The following is a 20,027-nucleotide window of genomic DNA, read 5'->3' as shown; positions in this document are numbered from 1 at the left end:
GCGGTACTTAGGCCCGTGGCTTCTTTTCAGCCCAAGGTGGTTTCGCCTTTCCACCTCAACGAAGATATTGTTCTTCCCTCTTTCTGCCCGGCCCCCTCTCATCCAAGGGAGCGCGCGCTCCACAAGCTGGATGTGGTTCGCGCCCTGCGCATCTATCTCTCCAGGACAAAGTCTCTTCGACACTCGGACTCACTCTTTGTCATCCCTGAGGGTCCTCGAAAGGGGTCAGCAGCGTCTAAGGCGACCCTGGCTCGCTGGGTCCGCTCCGCCATCGCGCAGGCTTACCGGAGTAAGGGTAAGTCGCCCCCGTTCCGGATTGCAGCTCACTCGACTCGTTCGGTTGGGGCTTCCTGGGCCATTCGTCATGGGGCCTCAGCTCTTCAACTCTGTAAGGCCGCCACGTGGTCCTCGCTGCACACCTTTTCTAGGTTTTACCGTGTGGACACGTTTGCATCGGCCGATGCGAGTCTGGGCCGCATGGTCTTGCAGGCAGCAGTGGCTTCTTCCTCTTCTTAGCTCCACTCTGTCTCTTCCCACCCAAGGGACTGCTTTTGGACGTCCCACGGTGTCTGTGTCCCCCAATAAGACGCACGAGAAAGGAGGAGTTTTTACTCACCGTAAACTCTCTTTCTCGTAGTCTTCATTGGGGGACACAGCACCCACCCTCTGTTGTCTGATTAAGGTTGCCTGTTGGCCGGTGTTTTTTTCAGATTTTGAGTGTGGACTGTTTTTTCTTTATGGTTGTTTCGGCTCCTCCTACTGCTTTTTCACTACTGAATTAGCTCAGTGCCAGTGGGCGGGTATAGCCTGCTGGGAGGGGCCGACTTGTTTTGTTTTTTCTTAGTGTCAGCCTCCTAGTGGCAGCAGCCTATACCCACGGTGTCTGTGTCCCCCAATGAAGACTACGAGAAAGAGAGTTTACGGTGAGTAAAAACTCCTCCTTTTTCCCCTTGTGTTTCCCATCCTCTCCATTCCTGCTATAATGTGTCTGAAAAACAAATAGACTGCTCTTTATAAGGGCAGGGCAGTATATTAAAGGCTCAAACTCCAGCTAGCCAAAAAAACAAACAAAAAATAACAAAAACACACTCCATGGAGCTACTAGATGCACTAAACAAATACCTTTTGGTGTGGTACATTCATCAGAAAAGAGCTTTCCCACAGAGTGGTATTTGTCAGGCTATATATGATATATTTTAACTTTCCCTTTTTTTTTAAATTGTTGATTAGCAACAACAGTTTTTATGCAGGTCGGACACTGTGCCAGCCCAGGTAAAACCTAAAAAGTGATTTTTTTTTTTTCTCTCCCAATGACAAGAAGCAAAACCAGGTCTGCAGGTTTGACAATGACTGCACAAAGACCACACCAGTCACACTGCCCACTAGGGGTCTCACACATATCAGTAGATCAGGGGTCCCCAAACTACGGCCCGCGGGCCGCATGCGCCCCCCCCCCCCCCCCCCCCCGAGGCCATTTATCCTCCCCCCCCGCCGCACTTCCGGAAGGGACAACTCTTATTGGTGGTCAGTGAGAAGACTGCTCTCACTGACCACCAATAAAAGAGCTACCCCATCCGGATCACGCCAGCCCCTGCCCCGCATCCACACTGCCGCAGACATCCCCGCCGGAGGGATCCCCCAGCAGGTGCAGCGACGTCATCACTGCCCCTGCCGGAGGATCCCTCAGATAGTTTATCCCAGAGCAGTGTGAGATGTCTGCCCGGCCGCCTGCCTCCTCCGCACCGCACAGACCACCAACCCCCCGCCCCGGATGTAACCTGGAAACTATCTCTGAGGGATCCTCCGGCAGGCGCAGTGATGACGTCGCTGCACCTGCTGGGGGATCCCTCCGGCGATTAACCGGCTGAAGAGGAGAGAAAAGGCACTATTAGGTGAGTATAATTATTTTCCCTCTCACCCTATGACGGCACCCATGGAGAGGTCCTCGGGTGCCGTCATGGGCTTCGAGGAAAAGCAATTACCGGTTAGTAATTTATGGGGTTTTTTTGTAGCAATGCAGGGGGGCAATATAACTATATGGAGGACTTTGCAGGGGGATAATATAACTATATGGGGGACATTATTACTATATAGAGAGCACAACAGGGAGTATTATTACTATATGAGGGTCAATGCAGGGACACATTATTAGTATATGGGGTGAGGGGGCTGGTTGAGGATGTGAAGGGGGAGTTAGGGGAGGCTGGTTGAGGGGGGAGTGAGGGGTTGAGTGGGCGCTGGGTGAGGGGTGGAAAGAGAGGGATGCTTTTACTTCGGTGGGGGGGGGGGGTGTTGTCTTTTTTATAGTCCGGCCCTCCGATGGTCTTAGGAACAGTGAACTGGCCCGCTGTGTAAAAAGTTTGGGGACCCCTGCACTAGATGATGCCATCTGCAGAAAAGCTTACGTTTTCCTCCGTACTAAAGATTTTCTGTCTTCTGCTGTACTATCCCATGGATAATAGCCCAGGAGATACTTCCATGCATCTTTTCGAAGTCCTGGACACAAGCCCTAAAAGCAAAAAAAAAACAAAACGCGCATTTCATTAAATAGTTGCTGGCAGCGTTCAATACCTGCAGTGTATTTAGTCTAATGAAATGGCGCCATCTTGTGTGCATTGAAGGAAGTTCATACAGGCAGCAGACGCTTTGACCACAATCTGCAGTGAATGCTGCAGTGTACATAGCTGCTCTCTTCTCTGCAGCTCCACTCACCCCAGAAAATATCCTCTTCTTCAAGCCATCCACATTCATCACTCGACCTTCAGAATCAATGTAGGATTCCCATTCCTGCTCGCTGACGGGTGCCTGGCGCTCTATGACTGGACGCTCGCCCAGCTCCACTTGCTGAAATAGATTTCTGGATGTCAGTTTACAGATTAAACCCACAATAACAATACCCAAGACTCTATATCACTTAACCGGCTGAACTCCCAATGATACCCCTTTAACTTAGCAAACCTCGTTCAATACATCCCACAGCCCTCAGGGGTCACATTGCGGCCTTCAATACATGGAAAACAAATCCTGGGCCCTGAATACTCACACAGGTGATCACTTCAAAACCTGGTTCATCCTCCAGCCCTACGGCCATCTCAGACAAGGGTCTTTGGTGGTTATGTCCGTCCTGGTGCCGCAGAGCTCCACGGAAAAAATTTGTTACTTTGGAGAAGCTGCCAAACGTTGCAGAATATGGATCTTGAATAAATCTCTAAAGATTAAAAAAAAAAAAAAAAAGATAAAAACAAATCATAGATCACTTTTAGACCAATCACAGTCAGATAGAGGGAACCAATCATAGATTACAGTCATACAGAGGTGACCAACCATAAATCACAGTCATAGAGAGCTGACCAATCATAGATCACAGTCAGAGGGGACCAATCATAGATTACAGTCATACAGAGGTGACCAATCATAGATCACAGTCAGATAGAGGTGACCAACCATAGGTCACAGTCAGATAGAGGGGACCAATCATAGATCACAGTCAGATAGAGGGGACCAATCATAGATCACAGTCAGATAGAGGGGACCAATCATAGATCGCAGTCAGATAGAGGGGACCAATCATAGATCGCAGTCAGATAGAGGGGAAGTAAAGGCTGAACTTACAGACATCAAGTCAGAGGAGCCATCATCAAACATCTGGAGCTCATCGAAAGAGTGGGAGAGGGCATGAGAGTCATGTGGATAGACCAAGAAGAGGCGAGAATCCTTTGGAGACCTGAACAATAAGGTAAATAACAAAAATATATACTGGCCTGAACTGAATAAGTGGGTATGTATGGCATGCTACTACAGAAGTCACACTATCCACCCCACTGCTCCAGGTTGGACCGTCACTATATGAAACTATGGAAAAATTGAAGTGGGTCCTCAGTAACCACACAAAAACTGGAGGGGGGCTGCCCCACCTAAAGGAGGGTTCGTCCTACAACATACCAAAACTTCAATCATATCCCCAAGAAGAAAAAAGGGGTATGCCACAAAAGAAAAGGAGCACACCAACCAATGCCCTAAGCGTTGGGTCCTACAGGAATTTGACAAAGTTCCTGTGGGACGCAACGCTTAGGGCATTATGGGTTGCCTTAGTCTTGCACCTTGTCCTCTAGACATGGTGATAAAATTTACTTACCACTTTTATATCCCTTTTGTACTATGTATATCTTCATTGTTTATTGATTATAGTCAGAGGGTTTGTAGAGCTTAATACTAATGATGTGATGTAGGCCCCATAGATCCTTTGTACTGCATGGTTCTACCATGTGTTTGGGTGTTTTTAATCATGTTTATGCATTCTAGTCTGTCTTATTTTATGCCAAATCATAAATAAATCATATCTTTTTGTATGTTTAATAAAGAGAATGTATTTCGTGTATTTCCTTTTGTGGCATATCCCCTTTTTCCTCCGAGAGATATGACCCCTGTTCTCAGGTTGTGTGCGGTATTGCAGTTCACCTTCATTCACTGCAATGGAACTGAGCTGTAAAACCCACACCCAGGTTTCTAGAAATGGCCATGCTTTCCTAAGCCTATGCAGCACTAACATGGGGAAATAAAGATTTACATGGCGCCCTTTCATATTGATGGGTGCCCTTCTATTGTTGTAAATAGGTTTGTTGGACGATATACCTAGTGCTCTGACATAAGGTAAGCCATTTACACCTATAAGTGTGACTGCCATGAGCAAGGCTCCATGAGAACTGAAACGCATTGGAGACCATGTTTTTCTGCCATAATGATATGCATTTTTGCACTGTGACTCCGCATTTGAAATAAAAGTCATGTGCGTTATATGAAGACTGGAGTGCCACCTAGGAAAGCTATGTACACCTATAAAAGAGCAGGGAGGCAGAGTGCATACATAGTTCAAATGCTCAGTGGATTAGCAAGTGCTGGAGGGACCAGGCTGGTAATAGGGGGTGTATAGGAGCCAGAGGCAGGCATGGCTTGCCCGGCCATGGAATAAAGAACAGTGCCTGTCATTACTGGCAGTCATCATTGGCTGGGAGGCAATGGCAGTAGCAGGTTTGCACAATGTTGCTGAACTGACTGACAATGCAATTATCCCTAATAGCTAGAGAGCTCCACTAGTGATGAGATCATCCCCTGCCCCGGGTATTGTGTCCTTGCAGCACAAATCAGACCAAGGACCATGGCCTCCTCCTCATCAGCAGATATGGGGATAGTGATGACACAGACAGCGCTATAAAGAGTCAATGTCAGAGCATGGATTGCTGGAGTCACGGCTTGCCGAATGGGAGTAAAGGGAGAACAATCTCAAATAAATAAAATAAACTTAAGGGTTCCCTGGTTATGTAATGCATGACAAAGTCTGATTCAAAGTGGTACTATGATGAAAGAAAATACTTTTCAGATGAACTGGTGTCAGAAAGTTAACAGATTCGTAAAAAAAAAAAAAAAAAAAAAAAAAAAAAAAAATGTAAATCTCAAGTCTTCCAGTACTTATCAGCTGCTGTATGTCCTACAGGAAGTGGTGTATTCTTTTTCAGTCTAAAACAGTGCTCTCTGCTGCCACCTCTGTCTATGGGTGGGTTCATACTGAGGAATTCTCGCGGATAATGAAAGCGCGCCTTTCCGCCGGCTCCATAGACACCATTCTATGGGCCGGCGTATTCCGCTATCCGACGAAAGAAGTGACATGTCCGCGCGGACATACTGCGGAATTCCGCTGACATTTTAAGAATTCCTCAGTATGAACCCACCCTATGTCAGGAACTGTCCAGAGCAGGAGAGGTTTTCTATGGGGAGTTGCTACTGCTCTGGACAGTTTCTCACATGGACAGAGGTGGCAGCAGAGAGTAATTTACAAATATGTAAAACTTTCTGACACCAGTTGATTTGAAGACATTTCTTTTTCACCAGACTACCCCTATAAACACTGCCATGCGTCACCCTCTCTGAAACAGATGGCTAGAAACAAGCTTTTAGAAAACCATTGTGGAGTGCTCTATGTTGAACCACATGGGCCTTATATTGTAGTAACTGGTCCTCATTGTTTTGTCCTAGGCCCACTTGAGGATCCCCATGAGCCAAGTATATATTATTTATCTTTTTTACATTATAGACTTATATTTTATAGGGGGGGGGGGGGGGGGGGGGGGTTACCAGTTTTGCCTTTTGTAGGCTTCCTATCTAGTTTACAGTTGTTTCCAAGTTAATGGTTGGAGCCTAGCCTGTATTCTGTGCAAACACAGAAGAGGGGATCTGTAATGTAGGTGGTCTAGGACCTGAGAGGCTAACATCAATTTGTGCAAAACCTGAGGGGGTGTTACAGTGTTGGATATGAAGAATATGCAGAGCAGCTCTCTGACACCGCCATCTTTTGGAGGTAGCTTTCCCTTGAAACAGCTTAATATTAAAAGCCTTAGAACATGACAGCGTTTTAGTCAAGCTAGAAAGGTCACCAGAGCAGCCTACTTTTCAAACAAGCTGCAAGGCTACGTGTAACCTGCCTGTATCACATCCTTGCTATAGTGTCCCCATATTACCCATTTAAATTGTATACATGTTCATATAAGAAGCTGAAGCAAAAGTTTAAAAAAAAACAAAAAGAAAACACAACAACATTTATAGCCTATCCATGGGATGTACCGAGTCTGAAAGGCGGGCCTCCCAACAATATAATCCTATTTTTGGTGAGAAATCCCCCTATAATGTCATTATACGGATACAGCTAATAAAATAAGAGGAGAATCCTCTGATCAGGCACTTGAGAAGCAATTTAACAATACCCAAGAAATCCTAATAGCTCGGACTCAGCATCTGTCAGCATCCCGCAGGTTTCGGCAGTAGTCGTAGTAAGTGAAACCGTAGCATTTGGTTATGACGAGATGAGCCTCATAAATAATAGACAGGAAAACAAATAGGACCACTCAATGATGTCTATTACCGCTATGCTGTCTCCTCACTTTCAGTATTGATGGATCTAAGATGCGGTCTCCCAAGGTAAGTGGAGCAGAGGAGGAAATGTCATCTTATTCCAGCAACTGGAATATAATAACGCAAGAAGAAAAAAACGTAGGTATCGCGTTTCACCTAAAGGAGGAGGATCGCCTTTCTTACTCCCGCTACTGATATGCATATCCCTCGGTTTACCCGAAGGCGGACGCCTTTGCATATAATACCCACATCTGTATGGCAGCGATGACTACTGTACAGGCTGTGTGTACCTACACCAATCTTTTCTTATTACCAAATAAAACTAAAATAAAAAGGAAATTGTGGTGTGTGTGTGTGTGTGTGTGTGTGTTCAGGGATGGTGTTTAAAGATAAGGAAATACAGCCCCTCTCAAAAATACAGTGCACTACTTGTCTTTGCACCCGAAATAACTGAAATGGCACATGTGATTATAAGGGGGAGGGAAGCTTCAGCCCTCCAACTGTTGCAAAACTACAACTCCCATCATGCCTGGACAGCCAAAGCTAAAGCTGGTCTATATAGTAGGCTCTCAAGAAGTTGGACCAGATACTATTAACTGAATAAAAGTTTTAATATACACTACTTAAACTAGTTAGTTCACATATATCAGTAATTTAAAAAAAAAACCATTTAGGCTACGTTCCCACTATGTATAAACAACGGCCATTGTTTCAAATCAAAAATTGCATTGAAGTCTATAGACAATGGCATGAAAATTATTTTGATGACCGTAGCCAAACAACGACAGTTGTTCAATACATTGTGTGAAACAATGGCCGTTGTTTGCATTGACTTCAATGCATTTCATTGCATTATGAAAAGAACGGCCGTTGTATTAATTAAAAACAACGGATGTTCGTTTCTAAAAAGTATAGCGTGTGAACATAGCCTAAAAGTAAAACAAAACAGATATAAAAAAAAAACAAAAAACATAAAAACATAATATAGACCTGATATTCATAGATACCAACAGTCAGTAAGTGGCTCAGAAGGGCTCTCACCAGATTTCTGTATTACATTAGTAGTCTGTTTCAAATAATTCTGTTTGTTATTATTTGGATAGTTTGATAGTTTGTAGCCGTAGTGGTTTGCTAAACATAATGACTGTGAGCATGGACAGTTTATATCTTACACAGGAAGTAAAATGAAGTGGCCTCTGCTCCAGTTACATAAGTAACCTTGTATGTATATATATATATGTGTGTGTGTGTGTGTGTGTATAATATATATATATATATATATATACATACACACACACACTATATATATATATATATATATATATATATATATATATATATATATATATATATATATATATATATACACACACACTTCTACTGGCGGGCTTGTGGCGGCTATCTTACTTTAAATTACTGATATATCATATATGTGAACTGGATCAAGTAGTGCATATTAAAACTTTTATGTAGTTAATAGTATCCGGTCTAACTTAAGAGCCTACTATATAGACATAAAATATAAAGGAACTTTTTATATCACTAAACCACTTTCATGATCGTTTTTGACTTTTGTGACATTGGTGAAAAACTGTAGGTAGTGTTCTACTGTCTTGAAGCCTCATGCTTCCTTACATTTGTCCCTCACTTTCTGCGTACATACACCTGTTAGAACATACGGTAGAGAACAAATATAAGGGAATCAGACTACATTGAGGTTTGTTTGTACTCTGTTCCCATGGAGACACATTGTGCCAGGTTTATCCACCTGCCTAAAACTCACACTGTCGTCTGAGAGAGATATGATGCATGGGCTCGTATTATACCACCCCACTGCGGTGTATGTATGTGGCACAGAGGGTTGAAGGGGTCTAATACTAGAACAATATGGCTTTCTACCAAAGCTATCCCCAGTGTGTGTGGTATTGTAGCTTAGCCCCATAAATGTCTATGTATATGACCTCCAGTACCAGGTACAAGCCATAGATGAGGGCAGTGCTGCTTCTTAAAAAAGGAAGGCAAGTTATAGTGTAAAACATGGAAAACAACCCCCTCCAGGGAGTGACAGGGAGCTGCATACAGAGCCTTTTTGGTGTGTGGTGCAATCCTCCAGAGCTGCTTTTGCTGTCTGTTAACCATGTCCCTGCCACCACAATAAAGCTGACAAGCGAACTAAAGAAGCTTGATCTCAGTTTATTCTCTCTAAGGCTGGGTTCACACTACGTATATTTCAGTCAGTATTGTGGTCCTCATATTGCAACCAAAACCAGGAGTGGATTGAAAACACAGAAAGGCTCTGTTCACACAATGTTGTAATTGAGTGGATGGCCGCCATTTAATATATAAATTTGCTGTTATTTTAAAACAACGGCTGTTATATTGAAATAATGGTAGTTATTTACTGTTATATGGCGGCCATCCACTCAATTTCAACATTGTGTGAACAGAGCCTTTCTGTGTTTTTAATCCACTCCTGGTTTTGGTTGCAATATGAGGACCACAATACTGACTGAAATATACGTAGTGTGAACCCAGCCTAAATATTTGAGATTTGCCCTAAATTTCCTCTTGCCTCCACCTATTGGGAGAATAGTCATCACTTTTCAGCCTTTTCACTAGTGAGACAGACAGACACAGAACGTAGAGGTGGACAAGCATTGATGTTTTAGCCACTGAAGACTCCTAGTAAATTGTGGATATGCTACATCTCTAAAATTCTAAAAACCTATTGCTGTGTAAGGCAATGTTCACATGGCGTAAGACACTGGCTGCACACAATGGAGCGTGCGGCCAGAGCCATTTTGTGAACTGACAGGTTCTCTGCGGCCACTATTCGATAAATAGTGGCTGCAAAAAACTGAAATGGCAGCTTTTTGCGGTGCGATCCCGGACTGAGTGTATACACTCCGGCCAGGATTCCCTCAGCTGCAGCACAATATAAGTAAATTATTAAAGGAGAAGTCCGTCCAAAAGTTTTTTTTTTTTTTCCATGTTATTACTTATGGAAATTTCTAAATGTACATTAATTATGGGAAATGCATATATACTGCTATTTCCCTTAATTTAGTAGATCATTGAGTGTTAGAATTCTGTCCAAAACCGTGACGTCACGAATCACTTGTAATTCCTATGGAGTGTCCAGCAGGGGGCACACTATATATAGAAGTCAATGAGTACCAATGACTTCTATATCTAGTGCGCACCTGCTGGACACTCTATGGATTCAATTGATGTGTATGTAAAAATGTAATGTACAGTACGTTTTTGATTGAATACATTGATGGAATACTTTGGGGAGAAAGCCTCCTTGCTCCCCAAAGTAATCCATAAATGTGTTCAATCAATACATTTGGAGGGCACCGAGCAGGGAGGGAGAGAGGTGCCTATGCATCTAACTACCTCCCCTCTCCCTCCCTGCTCGGTGCTGGAGACATATACACAGTACTACTACTCCCATCATCTGCTCATAGTATGAGCAGATGATGGGGGAGTAGTACCTGTGCTATCCCCATGACATCTCTGCCGCCGGCCGCGCCGCTCCTCACACAAGGGCTTCATCATGCCCCCTCCGCTCCCCCTCCTTCCAGCTTCAAACTTCAAACTATCCCGCCACTAACTCACTGCCCGGCCGCCGCTCTCTGCTCACATGCATTTCCCATAATTAATGTACATAAAAAATTTGTCTTTCCATAAATAATAACATATTAAAAAATACTTTTGGCCGGAGATGTCCTTCAAACAACATAAGTAAAGTATTAATCACGGCCATTGTTGCTGATTTGTAACACAGCCGTGATTAATACTTTACTTATGTTGTGTGAACATGGCCTAAAGGAAAATAGGTCTCCAACTACAAAATCCAAGCTTTCAGCCATGCCCCTTACTAAGAAATCTGACATATGATAAATGGCGCGGTTTAACCACTCACACGGCCAAGATGACGTATTTCCGAAGAGCCTTCAGCAGAGCTTTGGTTCCACCTTGATGGAAGTGAAGAGCTTGGAAGGACACCCCCTCCTTGGTGATAAATATTAGATAGGACCAGCTCAGGCCTGGCTTGCTTTTGCGTACAGATTTCAGTTCTGACAGACTGAGGGAGAAGGCCCACTTTTCACGATTCCCAGTTTTCACGTCTGTGGAGGGAAAACCAAAAGGAATAAGTGATAAGCTGTACAACATTTAGCTGCTGTTCTTTATGATAGGCCCAAATGCATCTGGATGGTGCTGACATGTTGGGAGTCTGCAGGTGATATAGTACAGAAAGGGGCTCAGAAGACATTGGGGGGGGGGGGGGACAAAAACCTTGGAACAAGTCAAAAGTTTTGATCAGTTGGGGTGGAGGTGTAAGACCCTCCCTGATTGTAAGACAGTACAAGGAGAACCATTCACCTAAGTGCTTCACTCCCCTGCTTGCTGTGAATATGGTCTCTATAGACTTACAATAGGGACCATCTCCTGCAAGAGGTAAAAAGAAGCCAGCTATGGAGTGAAACATTTAGCCGAGTGCTTCTCCCGAATCTACGTCGGGTGAGGGCCTAAACACCCAGATCCTGACCAATCAAAACATGTCTCAGACAGTATCCAGGTAGAACAACATTCAAAACTAGAGATGAGCGAATACGATTCAATCAAGTAGGTATTCGATCGAATATTGTGGTATTTGAAAGATTCGAATTCAATCGAGTAGTGAAGCGTATATACGGAAAACATTCGAAAGCCCTCCCATCACACACACACACACATATATATATATACATACATACATACATACTCGGTGATATGGCCAAAAAAAAAAATTCTCTTGTGGCCAGAGGCAGAATCTGCAGTGTGTAAGTGACCCAGTGTTCTCTTACATGCTGCAACACAAAAAAGGGTTCATACAGAAGACAATTAGCTCTCTCCTTGGCTACTCCTGCACTGATAACCCCTGACCTCTGCAGGAACTCAGAGAACAGAGGTCAGAGGTTATCAGAGTAGTCAGGAAGAGAGCTAATTGTCTTCTGTATTAACCCTTTTTTTGTTTTGCAGCATGTTAGAGAACACTGGGTCACTTACACATTGCAGTAAATAAGGGGTTAAGCAAAAGAACACAGAAGGCTCTTATCTTCCCTCCCTCCATGGGCCCCATAGCATCCGCCTTCACTGCCTCTATGGTAGCTACGCCACTGCTCCCGTCACAGTTGGCGCTTTTTTTAATCCAATCCCCATGCAGGAAGGCCGTGAGGGACCCTGGGAGTACGCACGCAGCGCGAAAACGGCGTCTACCCCCATTGGATGGCTGAACCACATGACCTCGAATCTTAAATACTTGGCTCCTGTCTCTCGACCGCAGATGAGCTTTCAACCTAGCCAGGGAGAGATCTTGCAGCAGGGAGAGAGAGGTTTTAGTAGTGTTTTGGTTTCGAATTCTCAAAAGTCTAGAAGTCGAAAGTCGAGATTCTCGTATTCCTGATTGTGCATTTGCTTGTGTATAGTCTAGTCGCTTTTTCTCTGTTATTGATTCCTATTTTTGACTAGCTATTTTTGCACCTCGATTTACTCCATTTTTGTGATATGCGGTGCCCACCACGCCACTTCTTTTTCAGTACTCATTCATTCATCTCCGCACTGCACGCTGACAGGCAGAGAGCCAAGACTAGTCAAGGGAGGCTCCCTACCCAGATGACAAGTTGCCACCCCTCTCCCAGCCTTGTGCACTGGTATAAAACTACTTTTTCCTGCAATATAAAGCTAACGCCACAGACGTGGCTGGTGGCCTCAGGGAACAGTACATCTATACTAGGCAGCTGGGAACCATGTTGGCACAACTGTGCTGGTTTGTTCCCTTTAACGGAGTGCTGTGCCTACACAATGCTGATCAGATTACCTTAGAGTGGGCTGACTGGTATACAGATTTATAGAAGGTATCACACTTTCTGTAACTCTACACACCACACACTCAAATCTCTGAGGTGTCAATTTCAGTCTTGTGGGAAGGACATAAAATGGACTAAACAATGTAGGAATATTACTTTGCCAAAGGACCCAACAAAGTCTTATTACTTACTTTCATTAAAACAAAATGACAAATAAAGAGAAAAAAAGGTGGCTAGTTATATACAGGAAGAGGCACGCATAATATCACCAAGTCAATCACTACAAAGATCCATCCTAAAAAAAAATAATAATAATAATAATAATGAAAAAAAAACACAATCCAAAAGGATCAGTAATAAAAGTACAAAAGAGATTAGTTGTACAATAAGGCGCAATATTAATAAATTCCACAGAATTTTTTTTTTTAGATAAGTGATATAATTTTTTTTCTGGGTACTGTGGGCGGCATTAATATTATACAACTGATCTCCATTCTGTACAGATTTATTATTGATCCATGGTTTTGTTTTCTGGGGCCCCTTCCTGGGAACAGCAAGTATTGTGTCTGTTTCTATCTCTGTTACCCAAAAAATGCTGACATTGTACTATACATCCTAATGCATTACAGTCATACCTCTGAATATTGACCTTATGTTTTTATTTCCATAAAACTGATGTTATATTGATGGTCCAAGGGGTAAAGAGGTGGGGCCAGAGCCTTGCACATTGCTCTGCTCAGACCCCACTTAGGAGCTGCCATCATTTCCAATTCTTACACTCACTGCGCATGCACAAGATCTAAGCTGGGCTAAAGCCAATCTGGAGTAGGTCAGCATCTCCATATGAAATGCATTTACTGAAATTCCATAAAATCTATAAAAATGTCCAAAGAAAAAAAACAATACAAGAATAATAAAAGCACACAATCTGACATGGTTCTGTCCGGCTGGTCCTTATTCATAGATACAAAACCTACCTAAGCAGGGCTTAGCAGTGTACACCAAGTTCTGCAAATCCATCACACAGAAAGCATTTAGACCAAACAAGCGCACAAGGAGGTGTCTGTGTATTAATACATATTAACAAGGTTTGATAATTTTGGGCATCTCCCTGTATATAACAAACAACCTTTTCTTTTTATTGTCTAATCTCAGCACAGATTTCTTCATGCGAGCTGATCTTATTGGTAGGAATTATTATACGTAATGGGTGGATTTCTCCCCCTTTTTTGGCACCTTCTATAGACTGTAAATATCGCTTTTGCTGAGTTTCCATGTAGCATGCATTATTGAGTCACATTGTATATTTGCCCACACACTTTCATCTATAGGACATCTAATAGAAATGCCAGAATGATCTCCTCTATAGAAGTCTCATGTATCATGAACACAACACTTATAAATAGAATAGATGAGAATGGAATCACTGACTGAGTCCCTGATGAGCCTGTGTGAGTCATTGAACACTTGCTACAGATTGGAAAGAATAACGAAAACTGTCGAGTTTCTGAAATATGAATTTTTTGCAGCATACGTGATGGATTTTGCACAGGACATCTAAGATGAGGTGAACTTCAGTGCCTGTGCATTTAGTACGAGACTCCCATTTTGTTTTGTTTTTTAACCTGATTTAAAAAGGCAGCGCTCTCCCACCCCATGACCAGTCCTTGTGTCCTTATATCTGATGTTTTAAATGTCTGGTGTTAGACCAAGTCAGGTTTCTTGCTCAAATGGACACTTATTATTATTGGAACTACACTGGAAGTAGGCCACTGACCACCACAACAATTTAAATTTATAAAAAAAAACGTCGCCCCTGTCCTCAGTTTGGGTGCAAGTTTTGCAGCTCAGTTCTATTAAAGTGAATGGAGCTGAATTTTAATACTATACACAACCTGAGGACAGGGAGAGGAACTGTTTTTGCAAGAAAGTAGCCATGCTTATTCTAATCCTGGATAACCCCTTTAAGGTGCTGACTGGGGGTTAGAATTAGCATTATCTTTGCACCCAGATACCTTACTTCCACCCTGTACACATATACCTTCAGTGACGTGGGAGAGCGAGTACCAAGCTGCAATCACTGCCTGCACCAACATGCGATGTCCAATAGCTGCACAGTGCAGCAAGAGCATGTACATATTGAAAATTATATGCGGGTATGGCTTTGCCCATGTGCTGTGATCACAGTAGGGTATCGGCCCCCCCTGGTCTCTGAAGGCATACTTCCCAGATGCACACAGGGTGGAGAATCTTGGGATTGTAGGGGGCATCAGGTACGAGACCCGCTGTGGTCAGTAACACTTCACTTGTCTGATGACATGTAAAAAGTTACTTAAAGACATCCATGATTTAACAGAAAAAACACAATAGTTTTGAACCCCTAATTGATCTAATTGATGTAAACCACACGGTCGTTCTGCACAACAAAAATGGTGTGATACGTTTACAAATATGGCAGCCTTGCTCGCAAATCCAGAAGCCACTCCCACTTATCAAAAACGGTTCATCTCATGCCACACAAGACAGCATGGTGCCCACTTTAAGAAACAGAAGCATTTGCCCACCTGACAGATCTTCCTGTGGACGCACTTTGGTTCCTACGGTGCTGATAACGGCCCAGTCCGGTTCATATCCAGGGTCAAACATGTCATCCTCTGCCCGGCACGCCTCACTGCCCGGAGACTCCTGTACAATGAGAAAACTGATCAATATTGTAAACCTACTGTTACAGAACACACTGTGTCACTACAGCATCTACCAATGCACATTGAGACATGGGGGGAGATTTATCAAACAGGGTGTAAAGTGAAACAGGCCCAGTTGCCCCTAGCAACCAATCAGATTCCACTTTTCATTTCTCACAGATTCTTTGGAAAATGAAAGGTGGAATCTGATTGGTTTCTAGGGGCAACTGGTTTCCCTTTACACCCTGTTTGATAAATCTCCCCCATTATATATAGGAAGCACCACTTATTGCCAGTGCTTGTGACCTCCCAGCAGGAGCGTGACTTTACCAGCTGAGGATTGGCAGCACGAATTGTCCTTACTTTCTTAGAATAGTGAATTTGTGCCACATCTCCATCTTCATCTATGGGAATCCACTGAAGGAGCACATCCGATGACTAGAAACGAAAAAGAAAAAAATCTTATATGTAGTGACCGTTAACCCTCCCCTTAACACCTAGAACCAGCCAGAGTTACTGACATTTTAAACCGTACCTGTTACGGTTTAGTCTTCTAAATTGTCGCAAGTTCGGGTTGCCATGGAAACGTCCCAAGTGTGGGTTAGTTCCATGCACAAGCTTTATTAAGAAGAATAGGAGTCGTGCACGGAACTCACAGACGCTTTATAATTTCCACAGCAACCCAATGTTCCGTGGGCAGGTGGTGTCTAAAAGACTGAACAATGATGGGTACGATTTAAAAGAAACTTTCAACTGGTCGCAACGAACTGTTTAGATGCCTACTAATAGCTAGATAGAGCTGGGAGAAGGGCCCGGCTGAGAGCTTCACTCCTCAGATTACTGCTCTCCCTGTGTGATTGCATAAGGCAGGTTCAGCCGACAGTATAAGGTGTCTGTGGGGGAGAATAGGGTCAGGCATGGTAGATTGTTCTCGGAGGTCAATCTGGTTGCAGCTTACCCCTTACACAGGGAAGATTCATGTGTATGGGGAGAAGGGGAGGAGAGATAAACTTTCATTAAAATGATTGTCTGGCTGAAGGTGTATAGGCATCCTAACAATCTGGTTATGGAAACATGGTAGAGTGAAAGACTGCGGGATCAGACTGCAGAGGGTTTTTTTGCTGTCTGTTACCATGGATACACATAGGTCTGCACAAGAGCTGTATACAACAAATGTTACCATATTCTTAAAGGGGTAGTCCACCAAAAAATTTTTTCTTTCATATCAACTGCTACCATGAAGTGCCAGAGATTTGTAATTTACTTCTATTAAAAAATCTCAAGCCTTCCAGTACTTATCAGCTGCTGTATGCCCAACAGGAAGTTGTATTATTTCCAGTCTGGAGAGCAGGAGAGGTTTTCTATGGGGATTTGCTCCTGCTTTGGACAGTTCCTGACATGGACAGAGGAGGCAACAGAGAGCACGGGGTCAGACAGGAAAGAAAACACCACTTCCTGCTGGACACACAGCAGCTAATAAGTACTGGAAGACTTAAGATTTTTTAATACAAGTGAATTACAAATCTCTGGCACTTTATGGCACCAGTTGATTTGAAAGAAAAAATTTTTTGGTGGACTACCGCTTTAATGAAAGAAATATTTGTAAAATTGCTTCACTTTTTATTTTAGATGCAATTAAGAAATTAAAAAAATAAAGTTGCAAAGATGGACATATCCTTTAAGGTCCCCCCTATGGAGTTGCTAGTGACCTTAAAGTGACTGTACCACCAGGCCCAGGCTGAAGCAATGGAGGTGGGCCGACCATCCTTAGTGGGAGGAAACCCTAGCCCCTCTAGGATAGGGTTCCATTGATTCTAATAGAGTCACGTCATGGAGGGGCTGGGGTTTCTTCCCACTAAGGGTGGGGCGGCCCGCCTCCAGTGCTTCAGCCTGGGCCTGGTGGTACAGTCACTTTAAAGGTAGCCATACAGCGTCAATAACTAACAGACAAAGGATAACAGTTATCCCTACCGTCCTCCCCATACACAGTAACGCATGAAAGTTCCCGAGTTCTCTACGGTAGAGGGATAAACTGCAGACTGTTCTGGCGGCAGCTTATCTGTCCGACAACAAAGGAGTCAGGCAGTGAAAATCCATAACGCCCAACCCCTACCTCCCTGGGGAAGTCCCCAGACTGCAAGTGGAAGGTTAGCCCGCCATGTGTATAAAATGTATAGAGACTTCAGTAATAACCCCATATCACTGCAGTCAGAAGATAAGAAAAATAAGCCTCTAATACGTCATTTACCTTCTCTATGAGACGGATCACCCCCGGGATCATGGAATCCTGATCATTCTGTCTTTTAGCACTGGTATGTAGGAAGACTCCATGTTTTTCAAACACGATCTATAAGAAAAAGGAAGGAAGAAATAAATCTTTTATAAAGGAAGCATCACTGGGTAAGGAGTCTGTTCTGTCTGCCATGCTTTACACTGCAGTTCTGATTAACCCCACTGTATATATAAGGACATCACCACCAAAAGTTCAGTGCAAGAGGGCAGATAGAATTCTAATCTACAATCCACAGACAGAATATAGACATATACTAATGCTAATCCAGCTAATCAATCAATAACATTAGCAATGATAACCAGGGCCAGTGGGGTGCCCACCAACACCAGGAACAGGGGTCCTCTCTGGCTAAGTATGCTCAGCTCAGCAGAAACAGTGACACTTGTCCTCTGTGTGTGGTATTGTAGATCAGTTACAACAAAATTTAAGGGTACTCTGGAGGAAAAAATATTTTTTAATACACTGATGACAGCAAGTTATATGGCAAGTAAATGACTTCTATTTAGAAATATCTTGTCTTCCAGTACTAATCAGCTGCTGTATGTCTTGCAGTGAGTGGGGTATTTTTTTGAGTCGGACACAGTGCTCTCTGCTGACACCCTTGACCGTGACCAGAACTGTACAGAGCAGTGGCAAATCCCCATAAAAAACCTCTCCTGCTCTCCACACTGGAAAGAATACCACTTCCTGCAGGACATACAGCAGCTGATAAGTACTTGAAGGCTTGTGACTTACAAAACTTTAATGGGACCCAATCAGCACAATTGCTTGTGTTGTTCCCAGCGGCACAGTATTGATCTACTTTGCAGCTAGTGGAGCATACCAGACGCGTCTGTGGTGATAGCTTTACAAAGGGGAAAAAGGCGTTTTATTATGCCGCCAGGAGAGGGGTGGCCGCTAGTCATCTGGGAGGGTAGCGGCAACTAGTCATGACTCTCTGCCGGGATGACTGACAGGCAGAGACCAATTAGTGGCCTTTGCGCCATGACTACTCACAGACAGCTACCCGCACAGGTGACAAGATGATGCCCCTTATCCGACTCAAAAAAACACTTTTTTTTCCCCCGGCAGCTGCTGCTCAGATGCTAAGGGAGCTGCATAGACCTGTACGCTGCAGCTGGGCGTCAGAGCAGCCCAATCACGCTGATTGGTTCCCTTTAAGGGCGCCTTTACACAGAGTGATTTATCTGACAGATTTTTGAAGCCAAAGCCAGGAATGGATTTGAAAAGGGGAGAAATCTGTCTTTCCTTTATGACCTGTTTGTAGTCTGTTCCTGGCTTTGGCTTCACAAATCTGTCAGATAAATCTCTCTGTGTAAAGGCACCCTAACTTTCTGACACCAGTTGATTTGAAAACAATAAATTTTCGGATTGAGTTCCCCTTTAATCCTCCTGGACTTCATCAGGACACACTTTCAGCCTTTGGTTGGTAACAATGCTTCTATTTACTGACAGCAAGCAGACATCTTGAAATGTTTGCACTAATGGAACACAATTGTGTAACCCAGCACTCCCCCGATGTTACTACTACAACTCCCATCATGTGCTGCCTGCAGCAGGCCAGTGCCTTGTACCATCTGATGACTGAGAGGACACAACACGCCACATCCTCACTCAGTCTGAGGTAAATGTGTTACTTTGCATCATTCGTCACCATTTTCACCAAGCAGCGATCACAAGACACTGGGTCACCTGATTATATACAGCAGACAGCAATTTCCACACCTCCACAGCTCCATCTAGCGTTCAATGGACGCCATCGCATCCCCGCTATCTCCCCCGGAGAGAGATAAACGTTCACCAGTCTGAGCCTCGCCATGTCCTCGGTCCCTCCGCCGATCACCGAGACCGCACAAGTCTACATAGTCGGTGCCGAATCCCAGAACTCACCTTGTAACCATCAGACTCCATGACCAGCCACTCCAAAACTTCCGCGTTCACTACGTCACTTCCGCCCGTGTGACAGGTCACGCCCTCATCTAGGCTGTTGCCATAGTTACAGCCCGCCCCTTGGACGCTTGTTCGCCGTCGGAATAAGCCAGAATGGAGAGATAAAGGACCTCTGGTAACGTCATGCCCATGTGACCAGCCGGGTGTGAGGGCGGAGCTATTCTGCAGAAAGGGGCGTTTCTTGTGGTAGACTTGGGGATTTTCACCCTGTGTCGCACTAGGGTGCAACATACTAAACGTTTCGATAAAACTTTAACTACACTAATAGGTTCCGGGACAGAATGAGTCCTACCACGCAGTTCAGCTAAGTGGTGTCCAACTCGCGGCCTTCCAGGTGTGGCC

At 44.0% G+C, this 20,027-nt stretch overlaps 1 protein-coding gene across 2 annotated transcripts in view; it reads right to left on the bottom strand.

Moving 5' to 3' along the window:
• TBC1D17 (TBC1 domain family member 17) overlaps positions 1–19,782 on the bottom strand; it is a 47,515-nt gene extending 27,733 nt beyond the window's left edge. Inside the window, exons 1-9 of one of the 2 annotated variants that reach the window (XM_069947229.1) lie at positions 19,626–19,782; positions 17,691–17,789; positions 15,806–15,880; positions 15,323–15,443; positions 10,832–11,036; positions 3,613–3,724; positions 3,044–3,208; positions 2,713–2,844; positions 2,406–2,509 (exon numbers count right to left, since the gene is read on the bottom strand). In XM_069947229.1, coding sequence (XP_069803330.1) covers positions 2,406–2,509; positions 2,713–2,844; positions 3,044–3,208; positions 3,613–3,724; positions 10,832–11,036; positions 15,323–15,443; positions 15,806–15,880; positions 17,691–17,789; positions 19,626–19,646 — 1,034 coding nt within the window. In that variant the 5' untranslated portion in view covers positions 19,647–19,782. Of the gene's footprint in view, positions 1–2,405; positions 2,510–2,712; positions 2,845–3,043; positions 3,209–3,612; positions 3,725–10,831; positions 11,037–15,322; positions 15,444–15,805; positions 15,881–17,690; positions 17,790–19,309; positions 19,405–19,625 lie in introns of those variants that run through there. The other variant, XM_069947230.1, reaches the window with a different exon arrangement.
• Between the last annotated feature and the right edge of the window lie 245 nt (positions 19,783–20,027).

This window comes from Dendropsophus ebraccatus, chromosome 12 (assembly GCF_027789765.1).
Source record: "Dendropsophus ebraccatus isolate aDenEbr1 chromosome 12, aDenEbr1.pat, whole genome shotgun sequence".
In the NCBI taxonomy this organism is placed as follows: domain Eukaryota; kingdom Metazoa; phylum Chordata; class Amphibia; order Anura; family Hylidae; genus Dendropsophus; species Dendropsophus ebraccatus.
This window is presented reverse-complemented; position numbering and strand designations above follow the sequence as displayed.